The sequence below is a fragment of the Saccostrea cucullata genome, unplaced genomic scaffold, assembly GCF_032062105.1.
Source record: "Saccostrea cucullata isolate Sc308-1 unplaced genomic scaffold, CSIRO_AGI_Scuc_v1 ctg599, whole genome shotgun sequence".
NCBI lineage: Eukaryota > Metazoa > Mollusca > Bivalvia > Ostreida > Ostreidae > Saccostrea > Saccostrea cuccullata.
Genome location: NW_026938938.1, coordinates 1 through 22,862, shown reverse-complemented (window position 1 = coordinate 22,862; position 22,862 = coordinate 1). Strand labels below are relative to the sequence as shown.

Sequence of the window (22,862 nt, the reverse complement as noted above, 5' to 3'; positions counted from 1 at the left end):
TATGAAACAAGAATATCAGCAGCCTCGTTTAAAGTCATCATTTCTTAAGTTCTATGGTCGATACCATGACCTTGTCACCAAATACAATTTATCATTGAGTCTAATGCTAACTGACGTTTTCCATACTAATTGTTAGTCCATTATTCATACACTGAATTGACGACGGATTTTCCCGTTATTTCCCGATCATGACATGAAACACATGGCGGGTGTGACCGGTCGGCAGGGGATGCTCACTCCTCCATGGCACCTGATCCCACATCTGATGTTTCGGAGGTCCGTGTTTGCTCTGCTCCTATATTCTATTGTTTTTGTGGACTTTGAGATTGAATACTGTTAGTTATCTCCATATCCTTCTCCAAATATTTCATTCATACCCTTTTTACCTCATTACTGCAATACTTTCAGTTGCACTATGGAGTGCTTTGTCAACCTGATCCAAACCTAGGACACATGACCTGGGTCAACATATGATAGTATTTTCCACTGTTCGGCCCGTGGTGCCGCCTTTAGTAATTTTAGTGTTTGTCTTTTCACGATTTCGTTTGTTTACAAGTTATATCATCAGCTGTTCGACAGGGTCACCTTTTACATATCGGCAAACACCGTACAATTAAGTAAAAAACAATTATAAAGTTACGGTTAAGTGTTATCATTCAATAATATGTTAATATAAATATCAAATAGTAATTGAGAATACATTTGAAATTTTTTATAAGCATTCATCTTGAACATGTGAAGATAAAGTGCCATCACAAAAAAAAAAAAAATATCCATTTATAAATAGCTAAGGTGTTCCAACATGTATACAGTGTACTGTATGTTCTCTGTGTGTAGATTTGTAGTGATAGCAATTTAAAAGTAAAAAAAATATTCATATCATGATGATTATGACTGACAAATTACATGGAATGACGGTTTCATTTCAAGGTTTTGGAGTATCAAAACAGGATTGAAACTTGTATAATAATAATGAAGTATCAGTCTTTTCTTTGCATTTCTGGAACCCAAACAGAATAGACGGACCAGTATATGATGTTAAAACAAAGAAAGACTAGGGGAAATATAATTCTAGACAATTTATCCACGCGTCTCGCTTCGTCTCGACTTTCGCTGTCCAACCGAGGCTTCTCTTTGATTCCATCTTCCTGCAAACAAGAAATAAATCAGAATCACAGAATTCAGAACAGAGTTATGATGGCTTGATTTTATATTTACGAATAAACTTTTGCGAGAAGCTTTTGTTCTATCAGTTTACGTCTTACTTTTATAATTAGACAATGTACGGATGCTCTTTTACGATATAAATATTAAGCTCAACATTTTATTCAAAGAAAAATTTGGATTTTTTCAAACTACAAATAATTAAGTTATACTTGACGCAAGTGACAACAATCCTACCCTCAACTCCCGGTATTTTCATGTTAGTCCCCCTTCCTAATATATATGACCACTATAAAGATTATCTTATCTTTGATCAATTGTGTACCTTCATACTTGATACAAAGTAAATCGTCAACTCTAAAAGTCGGTGCTTCTCGCAAATTTTCCCTCCCCACATCCTGCACTACACTTTATTAGAGGGAGAATACAATGAACACATGTTAATATTGATAATGTTGTTAATTGTTAAATAAAAAACAAAAATTAATTTTACACTTGACAACTATTTACATGTATATATAATCATCCGTATAACAAAATACTCCATTAAGTAAAGAGTTTAAATTCTTTTGTTAAAAACAAGAGGCCCATGAGCCTTGTAGGTCACCTGAGTATTATGTAACAAATTTCAAACAATTGAATTTGGTTCGTGTTTTAAACCAGGGGCCATGAAATTTACAATTTTGAAAGAGGCACCATTACTTATCATAACTATACACCTAGCAAGCTTACTTTGGATACTTAATATCCAGAGGTAGATAACAGTAACAGAAAATGCACTTTCACTTTAAAACCAATTGTGCACGCCAACTACCCCACATGAGCCACTGACCCTGGGGTCATATATTTCAAAATTATGGAAATTTTATCATAAATTTTATTTCATCTGAAATGGTCGATTAATTCCATAGAGCAGATGTCAACGCATTAATTAATTTCAAGAATATGTAACCCTCCCCCTTCTTTCACCATGACCCAGGGGCTCTGAAATCAATCATTTTGGAAGGAGCGCCTTTCTTTATCATAAAAATGTTCTTTGATCATTGGCATTATACAAAGGAGCAAAGGAAAAGATTTTTAAAGCATTCATGCATTTTCACTTTATAATTACAAGACCTCCTCCCTATTACCAGAACTCCTGACCCAGGGTCCCTGAGGCATTCTTGATCATCATAACTATGTACATAATTTATTGGTTTAATACCCTAGAGCAGAAATTTTGAAAGAATTTATGCATTTTCTCTATATAATTAATAGAGACCCGCCCTAACACCAGAGCCTGGTGCCATGAAAATTCACAATTTAGGAAGAGGCAGCCTTAATAAACATAACCACGTACTTGGTTACTTTATTTAATACCCAGAAGCAGGGAAGATTTTCAAAGAAGTAATGCATTTTCACTAAAAAAATATATTATCCCCGCCTTAGTTCTAGAAACCCTGACTTTGGGACCATGCATGCATTTCTCAATTTTGTAAGAAGGCGCAGTGCTGATTACAGTCGTGCCAACAGTTTGACTGCTTGATGTCCTGGAGTAAAGAACAAGATCTTTTAAAATTGCATTAATTTTAGTGGGTTTGGCCCCATCCCTCAGGCCCCAGGCGGACAGGGAACTTTAAATTCACAATTTTTGTTCCCCTTTACCCATAGATGCTTTATGTCAAAATTGGTTGTGTGGTTGCAGAAAAATTAGCTGAGAATGTTCAAATAATAACACAAGATCGCAATATGTCGAGTAAGGTTACTCAGGTGACCTAATAAAACGGGAAAATGTACATGTGCAAGATATCAATCATTCGCAAGGTATATTTTACCTTTCTCTTCATTAGAAAAGAAATTCAGAATTGAATTTTAGAAATTTCATCAGAGTTTGAACTGCGCGAGTTCATGATGTCATTTCATGTGTTGTCGTGAAGAATTTTAAGCACATAAAAAATGCTATCAAGTTTACTGAAAACTTCAGTCAATAAAAAACATACGTAATAATAATAATGCTATCATTATAGGTTGACGTATTTTTAAAGTAATAATGGTATTATGTATTTTTTTTAAAATTGACTGACAATTATTTATGTTAAGTTGGTAGGCATGCATGCTTACTGATAACAAGAGGCCCATGGGCCTTAAAGGTCACCTGAGCATCATGCAACAACTTTCAAATGATTGAATTTGGTTCAATAGACGTTTTGAGCTAGATGCTATGGCATTCACAAATTTTAAAGAAGTACCAATTCTTATCATAACTATACACATCGCAATTGCTCAGTTTGGTTTCTTAATACCCATAGGCAGGATAGGAAAACAAAAAATGCATTTCAACTAATCAGTTATATTCAGAATTAATCAGTAGTGTCCCTACCACACATGAACCCCTGACCCTAGGTCCACACATTGCACTATTTTTGAAAAGGCACACTTGCTTATCAAAAACGTTTGATTAATACCAAGGGGCAGATTTCAAACAAACAATTCATTTTCAGTATATCAGTAGAGCCCCCCCCCCCACTCCCCACTATGGTACCCCTGGGGCCTTGAAATTCACAATTCTGGAAGAAGAGCCCTTGCTCAACATAACTACATAGGTAGTTCATCTGCTTATTACCCAGGAGCAGAGAACAAGACCTCCAAAGATGTAATGCATTTTCACAAAATAATCATTATAGAGCCCTGCCCTAACACCAGAACTCTAGACCCTGGGGCCATTAAAATCACAATTTTGGTAGAGGCATTTTTGCTCATCATAACTATTACTTAGTTTATGTAATACCTACATGTAGGAGCAGAGAAGAAGATTTTCAAAGAATTAATGCTTTTTCACCATATGATCCATAGAGCCCCACCCTAACACCAGAACTCCTGACCCTGGGGCCATTCACAATCTTGATAGAGGCTCTCTTGTTCATCATAACTATGTACTTAGTTTATTTAATACTCAGGAGTAGAGAAGAAGATTTTCAAAGAATTAATGCAATTTCGCTACAGAATCCATAGAGCACCGCCCTAACACCAGAACCCCTGACTCTTGGGCCATAAAGTTCACAATTTTGGTAGAGGTATCAACTATGTGCATAGTTAGTTTATTTAGTACCCAAAACCAGAAAAGAATTTCAAAGAATTAATGCATTTTCACTATATTTAATTAATAGAGACCCACTCTAACACCAGAACTCTGACCCTGGGGTCATAAAATTCACAATTGTGGTAGGGGCTTTCTTGCTCATCATAACTATGTACTTAGTTAGTTTATTTAATAGTCAGGAGCAGAAAAGAAGATTTTCAAAGAATTAATGCATTTTCACCATATAATCCATAGAGCCCCACCCTAACACCAGAACCCCTGACCCTTGGGCCATGAAATTCACAAATTTGGTAGAGGCACTCTTGTTCATCATAACTTTGTACTTAGTTTATGTAATACCCAGGAGCAGAAAAAAAGATTTTCAAAGAAATAATGCATTTCCACTATACAGTCTTTATAGCCCCACCCTAGCACCAGAACTCCTGACCCTGGGGCCATGAATTTCACAATTTTGGTAGAAGACTTGATGCTCATTTCATTCATGACAACAGTTACACTGCTTGTTGTCTAGAAGTAAAAAAGATTTTTAAAGATTTCATTTATTTTTGTGGTTTTGGCCCCACCCCTCAGGCTCCAAGCTGGCGGGGACGATGAAATTCACAGTTTTTGTTCCCCTTTACCCATAGATGCTTTATGCCAAATTTGGTTTAGATTGGTTCAGTGGTTTCAGAGAAGAAGCTGAAAATGTTCAAAAGTTTACACACGATGCACAACACACGTCGCACGACGACGGACGAAAACGGATAGCAATAAGTCACCTGAGTGACTCAGGAGATCTAAAAATTTGGAATGAAACATATGGAGATAATGAACCGTATTCAATATCGATCAGAAGTCCGTAAAACAATACAAAATAGGAGTAGAGCCAACACGGACCTCCAAAACATGAGTTGGGATCAGGTGCCATGGAGGAGTAATCATCCTCTGCCGACCGGTCACTCCCGCCTTGTGCTCAGTATCATAGAAAAGATCCTTTGAAACCCCCACTTTAACGATCAATTATATTTTATATCAGATCTCCACGGTTTGAAGATTTATCACAAATATTTAATTACAGTTTTATAAAACGGCATACACACGCCAAAAACGGCAAAATTGAAAAAATAGACTTGAACCGACATTAAATTTATAGATTTACTGCAAAACCAAACTTCTTTTTCATAATGTTTCAATCACAGAGCTGGTCTTTGCATTCCGCAGGGGTCTCTAGCCCGCGACGTAAGGAATTATTCCTTGCTTTGTTAAACTAGAACGAAACGCTTTAAGCACTGCGCTATGCAATTTAATAGAAAAATATTTTTTTCTAAACAAAAATCCTCTACAAGACATACTGTACCTTTCCGTGCAGAAGAAGAGGTAATTCCCTTACAGAAGACTTCCTTCGTTGTTGAACCCTTGCCTTTACATTTACATAGGAGAATTCGATCAAAGCAGCAAAAACAAACACTAAACATGTTGCCATCCAGACGTCTATAGCTTTGATGTAAGATACACGTGGAAGTGTGGCACGTGCTCCAGAACTTTGTGTTGTCATTGTAAGAATTGTCAACAAACCCAAGGAAATTCGGGCTGGAATTGCGTCAATGTTCAGCCAAAATGACACCCATGACAAGCAGACGATAAGAAGACTTGGAATATACACTTGTGTAATATAATATCCGTATGCACGGCTCATCTCGATATCAATTCCCAAGCAAGTAAAAGAAACTGAAAATAAGTATTAACTATATACATGTATAATACCTTTTTTCACACACGGGGGTGATTGGCCACAATGCTCATCCGAATGAACTTAGCCATGTTGCTTTCCCTCCCTTTCAATTTATTTTTTAACCGTCTATACAATATTTTAAACAATTTACATATTTAAATTCTAAGTCCGTCGGTCGAGACTTTAAATTGTGCCCCGAGTAAAGGATTACACCCCCCCTTTGGCACGTAAAAGATCGTTTATATGGAGTTCGCAATTGAGTAGGCTCACTGGGGACCGGCAGAGAAACAAAAAAACTTTGGGGGAAAAAAACGGTTATTTAAACGTATAGTGCACCGAAACATGGCTTAAAAAATGGCGACTCGGCGTGACAATCAATCAATTATTGCATTGAAAAAAAAGATCAATATGTAAATCGATATTGTGACCGCACATTTCTTCCGAGCCTTTTTAATAACTAACAATTAATATGAAAGCACATAACGAGACGCTTCATTATTAACCTTAACATGATATGTTTGTGAAACTACCGCCCCCTCCCCTATATAATTGGAATTTTTCTAAGTTCATGGGGCATAACTCTGTCAAAAATGACTCGATCGTACTCAAAACAGAACTCGACTTAGAGATTACATTTCATATGATAAATCAGTATACAAAATTTCATTTAAGTACCGATATTTGCAACCGCTGCGAAGAAAATGTACGGAAACTACAAATAATTGGAATTTTTCCAAGTCCAATGGGCATACCTCTGACCAAAATGGCTCGATCAAACCCCAAACATAACTTAAGTATTTTTATGTGAATTCTTCTTCGAAGGAGGCTCGATCATACCCCAAACAGAACTTAAGCTATAGGTATTTTAATGATAATTCTTCTTCGAAGGTGGGCATAAATATCAATGTGACTTTTATACCCTTATTTATTTTTCTGGAAAAGAGGATACATGTATAATGGGAATTAATGCAAAATCTGTAGTTCCTGATTTAACTCAATCCATGCCCAGGATACAATTCACGCATCGAAGGAATTGTTTATGTTAATTTGATTTAGTGTAACCCTGTAATTGTTAAAATTATTTTTTTTTATTTTGAAAATAAATGCAAAGCCAAAAATGACAATATTTTACTCTCTTAAAATCTATTATCCTTGAATATCATTTTCTGATGAGAAAACGGAAGAGAGTCTGTGGACTTACTAATTTAATACAGTTACAGCACTGTAACAATGGAAAATCCCCAACAAGATTTGAATTTTGACCATGGTAAAGTGATTTATTTTCTTTTTAAAATGAATCAGATTGTGACCTAATTACATGTACACCTTCCATTTTGAAATCTTGAAAATCTGTGAACATATATTTTTCATGGTACACTAAAGTATTACGAAGGGGATATGACAAATCACAGAATTTCCGTTTCTTCGAAAAGTCCCCCCCCCCCCTTATATATATTGGAATACAACACCGACCCTGTTTTAAAGCTTACCTTATCCTTTGGGAATTTTAATTTAACACGGTAACAATAAAACTGAATCCCCTTTACCTGTGGTGTTTTATGATAAAATTGGTTGAAATTTGCGGGGTGTTCTTTATGTGTTTAGATTATATACGGCGGAGGAACAGACTAACTTCAGACAACGTGATCAGAAAAGTTAATAGCTCGGGTGAAGTAAAAACACAAGGGATAGATATTTACCGGAAGAATTACCGTTAGCGTAAGTAATGTCACATGTGTGGTTAGTAATGTGTCCAATTTCGAATTGCGGCAGTGTTAAGTTTGGTCTTTGAACCAGAGGAATGTCATTCCATCGGAATTTCAGAGTATCTGTACTGTATCCATCTGTTAAAAAAAACATTTGAGAAAAAATAAAATTATTCTTTCTTAGTATTATTGTTTTTCTGGTCATTTTTATAGCAAGAAAAATGTCCAATATCTATATTACATTAAAAAAAATTAATTTATCAAGTACATGTAGGGTCGGTTATTACATATGTATGCCAACAGATTGTTTGAAGACTTGATCTTCAAAAACGACATTTTTAATTGCCAATCATGATCATCAAAACCAATCATCTCGTTGTCATCACTTTTTGGATTACTTGCATGTACTTCCTTCATGTTTAAAATAAGAGTTCCATTTTAATTGAAAAAAAACCCAGGTTTTTTTTTCTTTAAAAATCTTGGAGTATGGTTAAACAATGCTTCAGAATATCAAATGCTACCTTTATACTAATTTTTAAGCTATTTTTTTTTTTACACAATCAATTGCCGACGGATTTTTCCGTTACTACCTGATTATGACAAGAAGTACAAGGCGGGTGTGATCGGTGGGCAGGGGATACTCGCTCCTCCGTGGCACCTGATTCCACCTCAAATGTTTCAGAGGTCGGTGAATGCTCTTGTCCAGAAAATTGTTTTTGCTCATTAGTCCTTACAGCTTGAAAACTGTTAGTTATCTCCATATTTTTCAATTGACTAAACTAAATAATGAAGTCATTTGTTTTTGTTGAATGAGAATTGTAATTGTTCTAAAGGTTTATTAACGCTCCGCTTACTCATATTAAATGTTGCTTGAACCTTAATTTTTTTTTCTAAAAGAAATGTATAATTATTATAAGTTAAAAAATACGAACAATTATAGCATAGCTTGCGGGGCAAAATTGCAACTTGGCAAATCTATAAAGGAATAATATACATTTATGTCATTAAGAGTTATCTCTCTTTTCAGAGTATTCATGAAATGATAAAATAAAAATACATTTCTTTTGGAAAATCAACAAAGTTCATGCAACATTTTATATAGTGAGCAGATGGTTTATGAACCTTAAATATACTTACAACTCTCCATCTGTATTGAACATGTCTGTTGATCTAACGGGTATTTGTGAAGGTACATCTGGCAAGAGAATGTCCCTGTCACCCTACAAATTTGTAAAATAAAATTGCAAAAGGAAATGTGATTACATATAAAGCAGAAACATCTGTCACTATTTTCTACATACCTCATGCTGTATACAACCAGGCCGTCTGGGTAAATGTGCATTAGTTTATTTGGAACAGTAACTGAATGGGTATTCGCTTTTTTCTCGTTCTTAATATATAGATCGGGAACCCATACATTGGACATTACACGCGTATCCAACTCGATCTTTGGGAAATCAAAGCGCCCTCTAAATGCCAATCTGTGGTCATGCCATCTCTGACGAATAAAGAAACTCATCTTGAAGTCCTGTAATTCAGTATATAATATTTCATGTTAGGTCATTTCAAGAGTGTTATGGAAGGGCCGATGGGCCGTTTCGCTCATAATCATACTTAAAAATGAGAAAAACCGTAAGACTCATATGAAAAACTTTTCACCGTTAAACTTCTAGGTCTAAACAACAGATTTTTCCCCGAGATTTTTTTTGTCATGTCTTCCTTAAGGCATTTTTGTAAAAATTGATGAAGTAAATACTGCCAGATGGGCCTTTGGTCCATAACATAGTTCTGAGAGACCCTCTAGTCTGCAAGGTTTTACTGTTGGTAATATGTTTCCATTCATGTAATCATAAATTTAAAATTGATTTTTTTTTTTATTTCAACATGAACGCTAAGTATTATAAACCTCAACATTCAGGTAAGATATACATGTATTCTGTGTTTTTATCAACGATTTTTTGCTAAGTATATTCCAACAAAATTGTTTATGCATGAAAAGGTTTTTTTTCATCTAAAATTTATACTATAATTTCTATCACATGCGTGAAAAATAAGCTCGGGTCACATGGATTTATCAGTTGATGTGTTCTGTTCCTTGCTGTTCAACGTCCCTCTTGAGAATTTTCCCTCATATGGAGACGCCACCACTTGCAAGTGGAGAGCTGCAAATTTTGAACTAGGTTTCGGGCCCGAGACGCAAGGATAAACTCCTCACAGCGCGAACCAAGAGCATACGCTCTAACCACTGCGCCTCGCGGGCGACTCTCTATGTGTCAATCGACACAGATCGCTTGCTGTATGATTGAGACTGCCAGTTGAGAGATTTTTGAGTGAACTAATTGATATATGTTTTACTATTAATTATTCAAGATTCAAGACAAAATTGTTTTTAAACGGTCTTTATTATCATTATACTATAAACCAAACCAAAACATAATATATAACAGGTACGTCTCGAAATAAAAAAAAAATATCGTCCAAGACTAATTCAATCTACAGGAAAAATCTAAAAAACAATTCTTGTAGAGACTGTCCCTACATATATTTTATACATTGTTAAGATTTTAAACATTATTTTGTAGCTGATTGCTAACAAGAGAGAGAAAGAGAGAGAGAGAGAGGGATGAATTACCATCGTACTCGCACTGATAGAGTCTATTCCCAGAATGTAAAGTTGGATGGTGTTAAGAACAGGATCACCTAAAAAATAGAAATGAATCCTGGGTTTATTCACTACTGGACGAAAAAAGTGCTGAGAATCCCAAATTTTACTGATAAAGTTTGATAATTACTGATACTGTGCTGTTGTTGCTGATAATTACTGATATTTACGGTTATTTTTACTGTTGTTGCTGATAATTTTAGTTGTTGCTGATAAATACTGATAATTACTGTCGTCTTTTACTGTTGAGTCTGATAAATACTGATAAATACTGTTGAGGTACTGTCGTTGCTGAGAATTGCTGATAATTACTGTTGAGGTACTGTCGATGCTGAGATTTACTGATAATTACTGTGGTCATTGTTTTAAACCTGGGAATGGATTAAAATAGCCTGAGAAATGATTATTTGTTTTTTTTTTAAAGTATTTTAACAAATTCATTACAGTCAATTACAAAATAAATTATTCTAAATAAATAAGTCACGTTTTATTAATTTTTTTTCAGTTTTCAGCTATTACCGGTAATTTCATTATAATTATTTTTAGACCATAATGTTAACATAAGCATAAATGTTTATGTTTTTTCTTTAAATTTCTCCTTACACGTAGATGACATTATCTGAGGAAAATTATTCTGTTGTATTTGTTGTGGTTTTTCTTCCCAAGTACTTTTTTAAAAAGTTTAATATTTGTTCATAAAGGTTAAAAAAAATCTCATCTCATATTTTTTCTCACATGTAAAGCTTTTTGTGGGTATCTTTAATACTTCAATACAGTCAATGGTTGTAAATATCAATTTATTTTACCGTGTGGAGAACTGAAAATGCATGAGAGCACATTAAGTTGAAAACACCCACCCCCCTTTTCCATTTACTTTTAAATTAAGCTCTCATTTTAACAAGACAGTATTAAATATTTGTCATAAAATCTAGTCTTGAAGCGTACACTTTGTTATTTTATAGTTATTCTATAGAAGAATGTGACAGGGTTAAATAATTAAATTGAAGCATCTTTAATTATTGTTTTTATATATTATGTAGACAGCGCGCTCTAGTTCTCCGATGTCCTCCCTGCGAATTTTATATCATTGTGTCGCTTTCTAGCTCTCTCTCTCTCTCTTTAAAATTATTTGTAAAGGCTTAAGTATTGTACACTACATGACATAAATCTTATGCAGTGTGATTTTCAGTCAATGAAATACACGTCTTTCTTTAGGGGAATTCTTTTTTCATTGTACAGTTTTAAGTCTATGGGCATATGGCTTCTAATATTATGCGCCACTCCTTAAACATGTTATATGCGGTCAGTCAGTTAAAAAAACAAAATAAAATAAATCGTAACTTGAATTAACTTTTTCCATTAATGCAAACTTTGTGCTTGTTGTTCTGGAACATACATGTCAACCACGTGTAAAAGTTCTACTTTCGTTTTAGTATCGGGTCAATTATTAGTACATTCTGCCATAGGGATATCGTTACGGCTTGCGTTTTTGTAAAATTAGAATTTCGTGCAGAGATTATAAATTTTCTTATTCTATTTTTGTCCGAGACCTTTGTATAAACGAACAGTACATACTTGGTGCCTATTTATTTGATTTTACTTGATTGTAGCACAAAAAGGAGGAGGTGAAATTATACTGTTTACAATTAGGCCTAAGTGATAGCCGATAGGACAAGGTCTGGTTTTTAGTTGTGTGTTTTAAAAGTCATGCAAGTTATGATATTATACTTATCGAATTTTTATATGCATGAATAAAATTATTTTAGAGAATCAATTGCAATAAACCATACAAAATTCAGAACTGAAGCAATTATAACATTTATTCATGAGTGCGATACACAACGTCATGTTTCTGACATTTAAAATCCATACATTTAAAGTTTTTTTTTTTCTCGGATTAAGCGAAGTGGAGTTTCCCTGCATCTGAATTGTGAACAATAGGTGCTAATATTATTTCAAAAAAGTGCTTCACTAATCAATCGTTCTCTTTATATCTATATGATTGTATATTTTGCACACTTTTTTTTATTAAAAAGTGAAGTCAATTTCTCGTCTACGTATTTACCGGTCCCAAACCATCGTTAGCAGAGATTCAGAATTGAAAATTATACATGTGACCACCTCTCCCGGGATATTCTTTTATCTGATAAACAAAATATACTCCCCGGCCTAAATTCCCTTACTTCGCATTGATAGCAACCAACAAATTTTTTTTGTTTAGTTTCTTATTCACGCATGCCTTTTAGACCTACTGTTATGTATTAAATCACCTACATTTTATATGTTTTTGTGGTCTATGTATACTAAAGTAAAATGGTAAAAAGATTCAAATAAATGATTGATTGATTGAAGAAATATGCGTAAATCTAAAAAATAAAATTATTAAATACTGAAGAAAGATAGATCTTTGAGAATTGAAATAATAATTAAAATAAGTCTGTACAACGTACATGATGTACATGTAGATACCCTTTTTTTTATTATAGTACCAAAGTGTTCTATTCTAAATATTTTTTCTATCAATTTTATTCGTTATCAAATTCAATATTACGGAATTTTTTTTTTCGTGCGACCATAAACTTTAAGATTGTTCTAAAGTAGCGAGTACATGTACAGTGTAGGTAGTTTGTTTATTGATAACACCGGTGCCGCAGACGAAGAACAATAGGTAATTAGTGCCCATTGTTACGCTGACCACTACAATTTGCATGGAATATACAAGTTGTACCCCGATCTACCCCGGGGCTGAAGACATGTACACAATACAGCCAAATCACAGGTCGATCACCAATTTCTGATCAATTTAAATCAATTTAAAGGTGTTTTCCTTTCAACTTTTTACCATGCAAAATTAAAATCGATCAATTTGATCATAAACTAATAGTAACATATTAAATTAAGTCTCATTTCAGTTCTTATTTCCCATTCCATAAACTCAAATTAAAAAAAAAATAATGAGATTTCAAAACTGATGAAATAAAAAATGATTTTGTATTTAAATTTTAAGAGACAAACTTAACACATGTACCTTTGCACTAGGGATTCTTAATTAACCTCTAATTTTTAATCAGCTCGCCCCATTTGCCGGTTGCACATGCATACAGTGTGTACTTGTACATATGTACATGTGGAGGAGTTTAATTCTTGGACGATCTACAAACCTCTACATAACATTAAAATAAATGAATAAATAAATAAACTATTAATTAAAATCAGTGCCCACAGATTGAACATATTCAAACCTGTTTTCACCTCTTAGTTACTTTTAAAAGGGATAAAATTTCTAATTTTCGAGCAAATTTTCAAATATTTTGACAAAAAGAGACCAGAAAACTGAACATTTAACAAGATAAATTTAATTGTTTTCGAATTTTTTTTTTCGTGCGACCATAAACTTTAAGATTGTTCTAAAGTAGCGAGTACATGTACAGTGTAGGTAGTTTGTTTATTGATAACACCGGTGCCGCAGACGAAGAACAATAGGTAATTAGTGCCCATTGTTACGCTGACCACTACAATTTGCATGGAATATACAAGTTGTACCCCGATCTACCCCGGGGCTGAAGACATGTACACAATACAGCCAAATCACAGGTCGATCACCAATTTCTGATCAATTTAAATCAATTTAAAGGTGTTTTCCTTTCAACTTTTTACCATGCAAAATTAAAATCGATCAATTTGATCATAAACTAATAGTAACATATTAAATTAAGTCTCATTTCAGTTCTTATTTCCCATTCCATAAACTCAAATTAAAAAAAAAATAATGAGATTTCAAAACTGATGAAATAAAAAATGATTTTGTATTTAAATTTTAAGAGACAAACTTAACACATGTACCTTTGCACTAGGGATTCTTAATTAACCTCTAATTTTTAATCAGCTCGCCCCATTTGCCAGTTGCACATGCATACAGTGTGTACTTGTACATATGTACATGTGGAGGAGTTTAATTCTTGGACGATCTACAAACCTCTACATAACATTAAAATAAATGAATAAATAAATAAACTATTAATTAAAATCAGTGCCCACAGATTGAACATATTCAAACCTGTTTTCACCTCTTAGTTACTTTTAAAAGGGATAAAATTTCTAATTTTCGAGCAAATTTTCAAATATTTTGACAAAAAGAGACCAGAAAACTGAACATTTAACAAGATAAATTTAATTGTTTTCGAGAAAAAAAGGACTTCAAAAACAAAATGTTGTCCAAACTCGACCAGTTGACGTAGTGAAAACGGAACAAATTCAACTTTTCTAACCTGCAGGAAACTTTTCTTTATCCCGATTTTTTTTTTCTATCCATTAAGAACTTTTTTTCTTATTATTGAAAAAAAAGATCATCGATCTCCCTACATCATTTTCTTGGAGTCGGGAAAGGCGGCGATGGATCTTTTTTAAGATAGCATAATTTTCTTTTTATTTACAGTTTATTTTTCAATAAGATCTTATGCAAAAGTAAAATTCCATTTTTTTTCTGCAGTTAATTTTTTTTATTAATTCTATTTCTATATATTCATTCTATTAATAATTCATTTGATTATTGTCAAAATTTTCACAAACGTAATGTAGAAATTGAGATCAGCATACATACACACAGTCATGTAATTTTGTCACAAGCAGGACATTTAAAGAGATATGAAAATTTTGTCATGATAATTCAAGTAAAAGAAAGTAATAATTGAAGGTTTTATAGCCCTCTGTTTTAATTTAAACCAATTACCAGGTTAAAAACAATGACCACAGTAATTATCAGTAAATCTCAGCATCGACAGTACCTCAACAGTAATTATCAGCAATTCTCAGCAACGACAGTACCTCAACAATATTTATCAGTATTTATCAGACTCAACAGTAAAAGACGACAGTAATTATCAGTATTTATCAGAAACAACAAAAAATATCAGCAACAACAGTAAAAAACACAGTAAATATCAGTATTTATCAGCAACAACAGCACAGTATCAGTAATTATCAAACTTTATCAGTAAAATTTGGGATTCTCAGCACTTTTTTCGTCTAGTAGTGATTTAAATGTATAAACTATTGCTGTTTGTACTGCTTAATTAAATTGGTATAACTCACTTAATTATTTCTTTCTAAAATTGTCGGTGTCGTCAAAAAAAATGTAAAAGCCAACTTGACAATTGAAAATGCCCTCATAATTTAAAATGCCTTTGAAATACAGCAGACTAAACTAGTGTAATGGAAATTTGTTAATTAAAAAATTATAAGTATTTCCCTTGATATCTGAAGTGCATCATCTGATTACTGACATGTATGCGTTTTAGAAGAAAAATGATTGAACAACCGTCTGCTACAGTCAAAACTAATGCAACAGAAAATTGCACAAAACTTCAAATTTAGGAGATAGGTTGTTTACGTCCATTAGCTAATTAAAGTTTAGAGAAAAAACAAAACTTAATTTGAATACATCGATATCTTTTTACTGAAAAAATGGATTGATGCATGTTTTGGCAAGATAAGTGCTAATGAAACTTGGCAAATTTCATTTCAATTTATTCTACGACACATCCATTTTAAATTTTATGATTCTGTCGACTTGAGTTTGCTTTAACATGTATGTACACCTATAATGTTCATTGATTTTTATATTAAGTGGAGAAACCACTTTGTGTTGGCTTTATTGCAAAGAACTTGATTTCCTGGTAGAACAGAAATAATTAACGTCACATTCGACAAAAACATTTTATTTAATTCTCCGTGAAATCCCAATGAGTAGAGCAGCTTTGAATAAAATTGCACTTCTGTGATATGTGAACCTCTTCTGTTGTAATCCTGTATTGGAGCTGCAAATTAACTATGTTTTTGTAGAATTAGCCTTGTATAACTAACACTGATCTACTTTTCGTCTTCCTCAGAGAATACTTGTAAATATGTTAATGTTTTTATGTCATAAAATTATGCCAAACCTTTAAGTAACGGGGGCACCCGGGGATCGTAGTCTTCGTTAAGAATGACATCAAAAAACTCGTGTCTGAAAGATAGAAATCAAATGCCAATATTAATACAATGTGATTTTCTCTTTTTACGTGAAGCTGGCATTGATAAAACCAATGCTGCCATTACAATAAAGGATGTAAAGTGTTGACCAGAACTACGATTACGTAGCCTTGGCAATATTGAAAAATAAAATAACAATAATTTACTGAAATCAGATCAACATAGCATTTAAGATGCATACACCCCTGACTTTACATTCTTCTGCTGTAGGTATTAAAAGAGAATATATAAAGTTTTAAAGAAAGTTAAGGTGAAACTAGCATTTCCAGAAAAATGAAGATAAAAAATTATTCAAGATATGGTTCTAATGAAAAACAGTTATTTGTGAAGTTATTAAACGAAAATAGGGGACTATGAATTTTCTCCTTTAGTTTACATTCATTATTAGAACAAAGAAACCTTGCTCTATCAATCTCAAATATGACCAGAGATGGTGTTTTCCAAAACGATTACATTTAATGTTTCCAATATATGAAAAACAATATTATATAATAGTTTATTATATCTCTGAAAATGTAAATATTCGGGTATTGTAGGCGCAGCTCCTACTTTTAATCGTGTTTTCAATAAACAGAAATTTTGACCAGATGATAGAATGAAGCAAAAAAAAAAAAAAAAAAAAACGCCACGAAATTGCCACATGTCTTCCATTGTGTTTATTTATCTGTTGTCGGAGAATGACTGTAAATTCCTTTTCTTGTATGTTCAGCTTTCAAGAAATGTCACAACTGTATACCATTATGATACATAGCATTAATGTGTGTCCAGACGGCCAAGAAAAAGAAAACAGTCTGTTCGTTTGCCAGAATAAATTGCTGCCTTCCAAAATTCTGTAATGTCCAAAAGGTAATACCTTGTTTGAGTCTCAGTTCACTAAAACTACAGTATAGTTGACAAGTCTTTTCTACATATTTCACATTCTCGAGATTTGAAATTCAACTCGAGTGTTCCTTTGTAATGCAAACAATTGAGTCGGGTAAATTAAAGTAAGGAAAATCGGACAGTGCATACTGGAACATGTGGAATTCATAAATAAAATGTGAAGAAAACCGATACTATAATCAATATCACAGATATTTTCTTCCAATTCTTAGATGTCAATGAGCCCTATTTTGAATTTGTAAACTAAAATGAGTGCAACAATGGCCCTGTAAACCAAACTTCCTACTGAATGTTCAAGCATTCCTGTAACGGGCAAAAGTAGTATTTCTAGTGTGATAAAAACAACTCTTTCGGCTTTTTGTTCTTTAGAAGCCAAACGTTTCTAATATACCTGGAAATATCGTGATTTTTCTAATCAACAAACTTTCATAATTATGCTCGCCTTAAATTTGTAGTTGGTATAAAATCAACACCTTTACATTTTGTAAGATGTTCGAATATATTTATTTAGACAGAATGGGTACAGAAATGTGCATGGCATTATACATCTTGGAGTGATTTCATATTTTGCTGAAACTTACCCCGAGGTCGGATAAGAATATCTGTACCATTTCCTTATTTTTTTTTTCAAGAATAATAAGCCGTAACAGAAAATTTGTTGTTAACTTTTTTTCACACATATGGAGACGTCCACGTCCTATTATTGGTACTTATGCCCATTGAGCAGTGGAGGGGGGGGGGTGTCTTTTTTTCCAACACCTACTGCGACAAGGGACCTCGATTAATACGGTCTTATCCGAAGGATCGACCTCATGTTCCACAGTGGGATTCGAACCCGCGACGAAAGGATCAACTCCTTACTTGGCGACTCTAGGGCAGACGCTCTAAACTGCGCCATGCGACAACAGTAATTGTAATCATTTGATCAGTGCCTATAGTAAGTGCAGTTGCTTAATTGCATCTGATTAAACTGTTGACTGTGAAAATAGAGAATCACTGTTCGTATCCATGTCATTCCAAACAAGAGACTTTCAATAAAATTTTCATTCAATCATTCGTGAATAATTATATGGTGTTGATAGGAGCAAACAATACAACCGCTCGTGTATCCATAATTGTATATATCTACATGAAGACATCTATCATTTATGCAAATTATTTCCTTACCACGGTGGGATGAGTGAACTACTAGTAAAACTGTGACTTGAGTGACTAAAGCTAAGTGTACTTTGTCTTTTTTTTTTAAAATGTTTTACCCTGTTTGTTTGTTAATTTGTATGTCCTTACCTCTGACTGACGTTGCTGGATCCCACTACCTGAAGTAAACACACTACCACTAAAAACGGTCTATCCATAGACATGATGCAATCACCTTCAACCAAAGACACACAAAAGTATGTTACAAGTGTAACTTAGCTAGAATTCACCGTACGGTTAACTTTCTTTAATTAAAATGCGGGAAATAAGAATTAACTTCGTCTTTTATGCTATTCTCCTCTCTCTGTTTTCACCTTTAGTAGTACTATCAGAGCGAATCATTGGTTTTCTGCGCATGTTTTATACATAATAAATCTCATAGGGGTGTCCTCACGGTACCATCTAACGATTACTAATTGCCTTTCCAATACATTAGAGATGCTCAGAGAGAGAATATACTTCACATTAATTGCTGATCAGCTTGTAATAAATATGATAAATGATTAATTTATAAAATCTGTCAATAGGTAAATTTTCTCGAGAGTGTTTGGATTATTTAATAAGGTTATTGGCCATTCTATAAGTAAGTGAACCTATGTTAGCTAGCATTACCCGGACTATCCAATGAATCGGTTAATGTCTATTTCAAATTCAATTTTTCATATTAGTATCCAAAACCTGATGATAAGGTGTCATTTACATTTTGCATTAAATATGATTGGCTGTGATAACATGTTTACATTCCTCATGGGGACGTAACTGAAAACTGAATCGTGCATATTCTTTATGTAAAGGTAATAGGCCAAACTCTGTCCATTCTGTGAGAAGAAAGAAAGGTTGTAGGACCGTTAGGTCCAATTATAGTTCTTTTTTCTCACATAATGTACAGTCTGAGGCTTATAACCTACTAAAAACATTTATTTTATAGTGTTCATAATGTACTCTTTTAGACCTTTTTCTCATTCATTGAATTAGGTATGCAATGTGTACTTATTGAACTGTGTCAGGTGAATGTTGTATTTATTTGTGTTGTGTTTTGCAAGAAATGGAGTTCTGCAAAATCACAAATTTTTATGGGGGTTAATTTTTGTTGTTTTAGAGGTATGACGAGACCCACAATTTCATGTCCACCACGAAATGTAAAATGTTACATACGTAACAACTCAACATTCTTTATCCACGAATTCAAATCCCAACGAACCAAGAGGTTTTACTCAAACCACGAAATATGACCCCACGAAAATGTGTGATTTTACAGTATTAAAGGTGCATAGACACAGATTTGAATTTAATATTTTTCTCAAATTTTCTGTATAATATCACGACTTATATATTGCAATAGCATTTCACACAAAAATATATTAAAAATCTTATTTTATCTTAAAGTTATTGAAACTTCAAATTTTGGATGGGTTTGATTGACAAATCCTTGCACTTTCACAAATTTGAAATTGTATTCTTAATACTTATTAAAAGTGGCCATCTTGTTGTGTATTAATGAAATATTCAAATTGTAATCGAGGAAATTCAGAGTAGAAATGTTTGAAAGCAAAACATAAACGCAGTATATTGTCAGTCCGTACAGTTGTGGTGAGCAGACTTTAACAATTGGACACATTCGTAAACCTTAAAAATAACAGAACTCGTGCCATTTTTACAACCAGAAGTCTCTGTCGAGACTGTAGCTCTACTGGTATGTACTTATCAAAAACCATTGCACTATTTTATGTATCTTTGTGTAGTCTACTTGTGTGCCAACTTATTTTGAAATCAAGCTAGAACTGTAGAAGGAGTAGCGTTTTTAAGGAATTTCACAGAAAATTCTATTTTTAGTAACCATGGTAACACCGTTCATCGAAATCAGAAACCGATGCACTATTCTATGTATCTTAGGGTAGTCTACTTGTGTGCCAAGTTATACTGAAATCAGACCAAAACTGTAGAAGGAGTAGCGTTTTTAAAGAATTTCACAGAAAATTCTATTTTTAGTAACCATGGCAACATCGTTCATCGAAATTAAAAACCGATGCACTATTCTATGTATCTTAGTGTAGTCTACTTGTGTGCCAAGTTATATTGAAATCAGACCAAAACTGTAGAAGAAGTAGCGTTTTTAAGGAATTTCACAGAAAAATTCTATTTTTAGTAACCATTACAACATCGTTCATCGAAATTAAAAACCGATGCACTATTCTATGTATCTTAGTGTAGTCTACTTGTGTGCCAAGTTATATTGAAATCAAACTAGAACTGTAGAAGGAGTAGGTTTTTAAGGAATTTCACAGAAAATTCTATTTTTAGTAACCATGGCAACACCGTTCATCGAAATTAAAAACCGATGCACTATTCTATGTATCTTAGTGTAGTCTACTTGTGTGCCAAGTTATATTGAAATCAGACCAAAACTGTAGAAGGAGTAGCGTTTTAAAGGAATTTCACAGAAAATTCTATTTTTAGTAACCATGGCAACACCGTTCATCGAAATCAAAAACCGATGCACTATTTTATGTATCTTAGTGTGGTCTACTAGTTTGCCAAGTTATATTGAAATCAGACCAAAACTGTGGAAGGAGTAGCGTTTTAAAGGAATTTCACAGAAAATTCTATTTTTAGTAACCATGGCAACACTGTTGTGTAATCAAAAACCGATGCACTATTCTATGTATCTTAGTGTAGTTACTTGTGTGCCAAGTAATATTGAAATCAGACTAAAATTGTAGGAGGAGTAGCGTTTTGAAAAATTGTTTACAGACAGACGGACAGACAGACAGACGGACGGACGCCGGACGCATTACTATCGTAAGCTCTTCTGGTCTCTGACCAGTAGAGCTAAAAATTACATGTATGTAAATCTCACGGGTGTGTTCAATTTGCTAAATTATGTACACAATTCTAAGCGCCAACTGACAATACTTGCGAAGGGATTTTGCTTTCGAACATTTCTACTCTGATTATTTTTCTGGATTAAAGTATTAATATTTTCAATTAATAAATGACAAGATTTCCACTTTTTTAAAGTATTAAGACTAACATTCAAAATTGTTAAAGTCCAAGGATGTGTCAATCAAACCCATCCAAAAATTTGAAGTGTCAATAACTTTTAGATTAAACAAATTTTATTTATTTTCAAGTGAAATGCTATTACAATGTCGTGATATTATACAGAAAATATCAACTTCAAATCTGTGTCAATGCACCTTTAAAAGAACAAACTTAAAGGTGATATCACACTGTTGTATTTGAATCTTTTAGCTTATAGGTAGTCCGATCCTCAGGTTCTGAAAATCAGGAATTGAATAATTAAAAATGCTTAATATTAAAAAGTCTCTGAATTATCAGTCATATGTAAAGACCCATAGTAGTTCTTTAAAATTTACCTTAGAAAATCCTATTATATAAAAGAAATCAGTAAATCTTCAATATAATTTCAGGAAATGTGAATAAAAACAATCTTGATGTTTTACTTAATATTTTGAAGTTCAGCTTTTCCCTAGATAATATTTAGCATATTAGCTCCCTCTTCCACCATCCAAGTATATTAAGGTAGTCAGATCCTCAGGTTTATAAAATTAACAGTTAAGTAATCAAAAATACTCACTAAAAAGTATCTCTGAATCCACAAACTTATTTAAATTTATCCACAGTATTTCTTTAAAGTTAGAGATTAAAGTTTATCATATTATATAGGGGATTTTGTCAAATCTCCAATATTTTTTCAGAAAAAGCGAATTGAAGTATCAGCCATGCATTTTCTAATTGCAAATTGATCAACAAATATATTTTAGGTTGAAAAATGATAGGTATCCAGCCATTCAGAATCAGAGAAATTGTCATGATTTTTATACTTAAGGTATTTTTGTCTTCTATTTCTGTCATGTATTCTATAATACATAGTGTAAAAGGCTTTTGCTATCATTGGAAGACACAATAAATCACTTCCTATTTCATATCATGCTAATAAGCAATGGGGTATCTAAGGCTGGATTTAAGAAAATCTTCTTTCTCTAAAACTATATCATATTTTTTCCTTTCAGGGTACAAATGTTAACTTTTATAAGACCTTTTTCAGGTCACCTGAGTCACTCAGGTGACCTTTTGCTATCTATTTTCGTCCATCGTCGTACGTCGTTCGACGTTCGTTGTCAATCGGTCGTAAACTTTTAAACATTTTTAGTTTCTTCTCTGCAACCACTCAACCAATTTCCACCAAATTTTGCATAAAGCATCTATGGGTGAAGTGGAACAAAAATTGAGAATTTCATGGTCCCTGTCCCCCTGGGGCCTGAGGGATGGGGCCAAAACCACTAAAATTAATGCAATCTTTAAAGATCTTCTTTTACCTGGACATCAAGCAGTCAAACTGTTAACATGAATGTCATGACCACTGAGTCCTCTACCAAAATTGTGAAATTCATGGCCCCAGGGTCAGGG

The 22,862-nt window shown here is 33.3% G+C and overlaps 1 protein-coding gene across 3 annotated transcripts; it reads right to left on the bottom strand.

Annotated features, from left to right (window-relative positions):
• Nucleotides 1–642: 642 nt before the first annotated feature.
• LOC134251902 (glycine receptor subunit alpha-2-like) lies at nucleotides 643–18,686 on the bottom strand. Of its 3 annotated transcripts, none has more exons than XM_062734322.1 (8): nucleotides 18,522–18,686; nucleotides 16,262–16,326; nucleotides 10,293–10,360; nucleotides 8,962–9,158; nucleotides 8,798–8,880; nucleotides 7,655–7,798; nucleotides 5,580–5,950; nucleotides 643–1,148 (listed from the first exon to the last, which is right to left on the bottom strand). In XM_062734322.1, the coding sequence occupies exons 1-8, from the start codon at nucleotides 18,593–18,595 to the stop codon at nucleotides 981–983; spliced, it is 1,170 nt and encodes a 389-aa protein (XP_062590306.1). In that variant the 5' UTR covers nucleotides 18,596–18,686; the 3' UTR covers nucleotides 643–980. The 3 variants fall into 3 exon arrangements, with proteins under 3 accessions (XP_062590306.1, XP_062590304.1, XP_062590305.1); XM_062734320.1 differs by having other exon boundaries at nucleotides 8,962–9,188; nucleotides 18,522–18,685; XM_062734321.1 differs by having other exon boundaries at nucleotides 7,667–7,798; nucleotides 8,962–9,188; nucleotides 18,522–18,685.
• Between the last annotated feature and the right edge of the window lie 4,176 nt (nucleotides 18,687–22,862).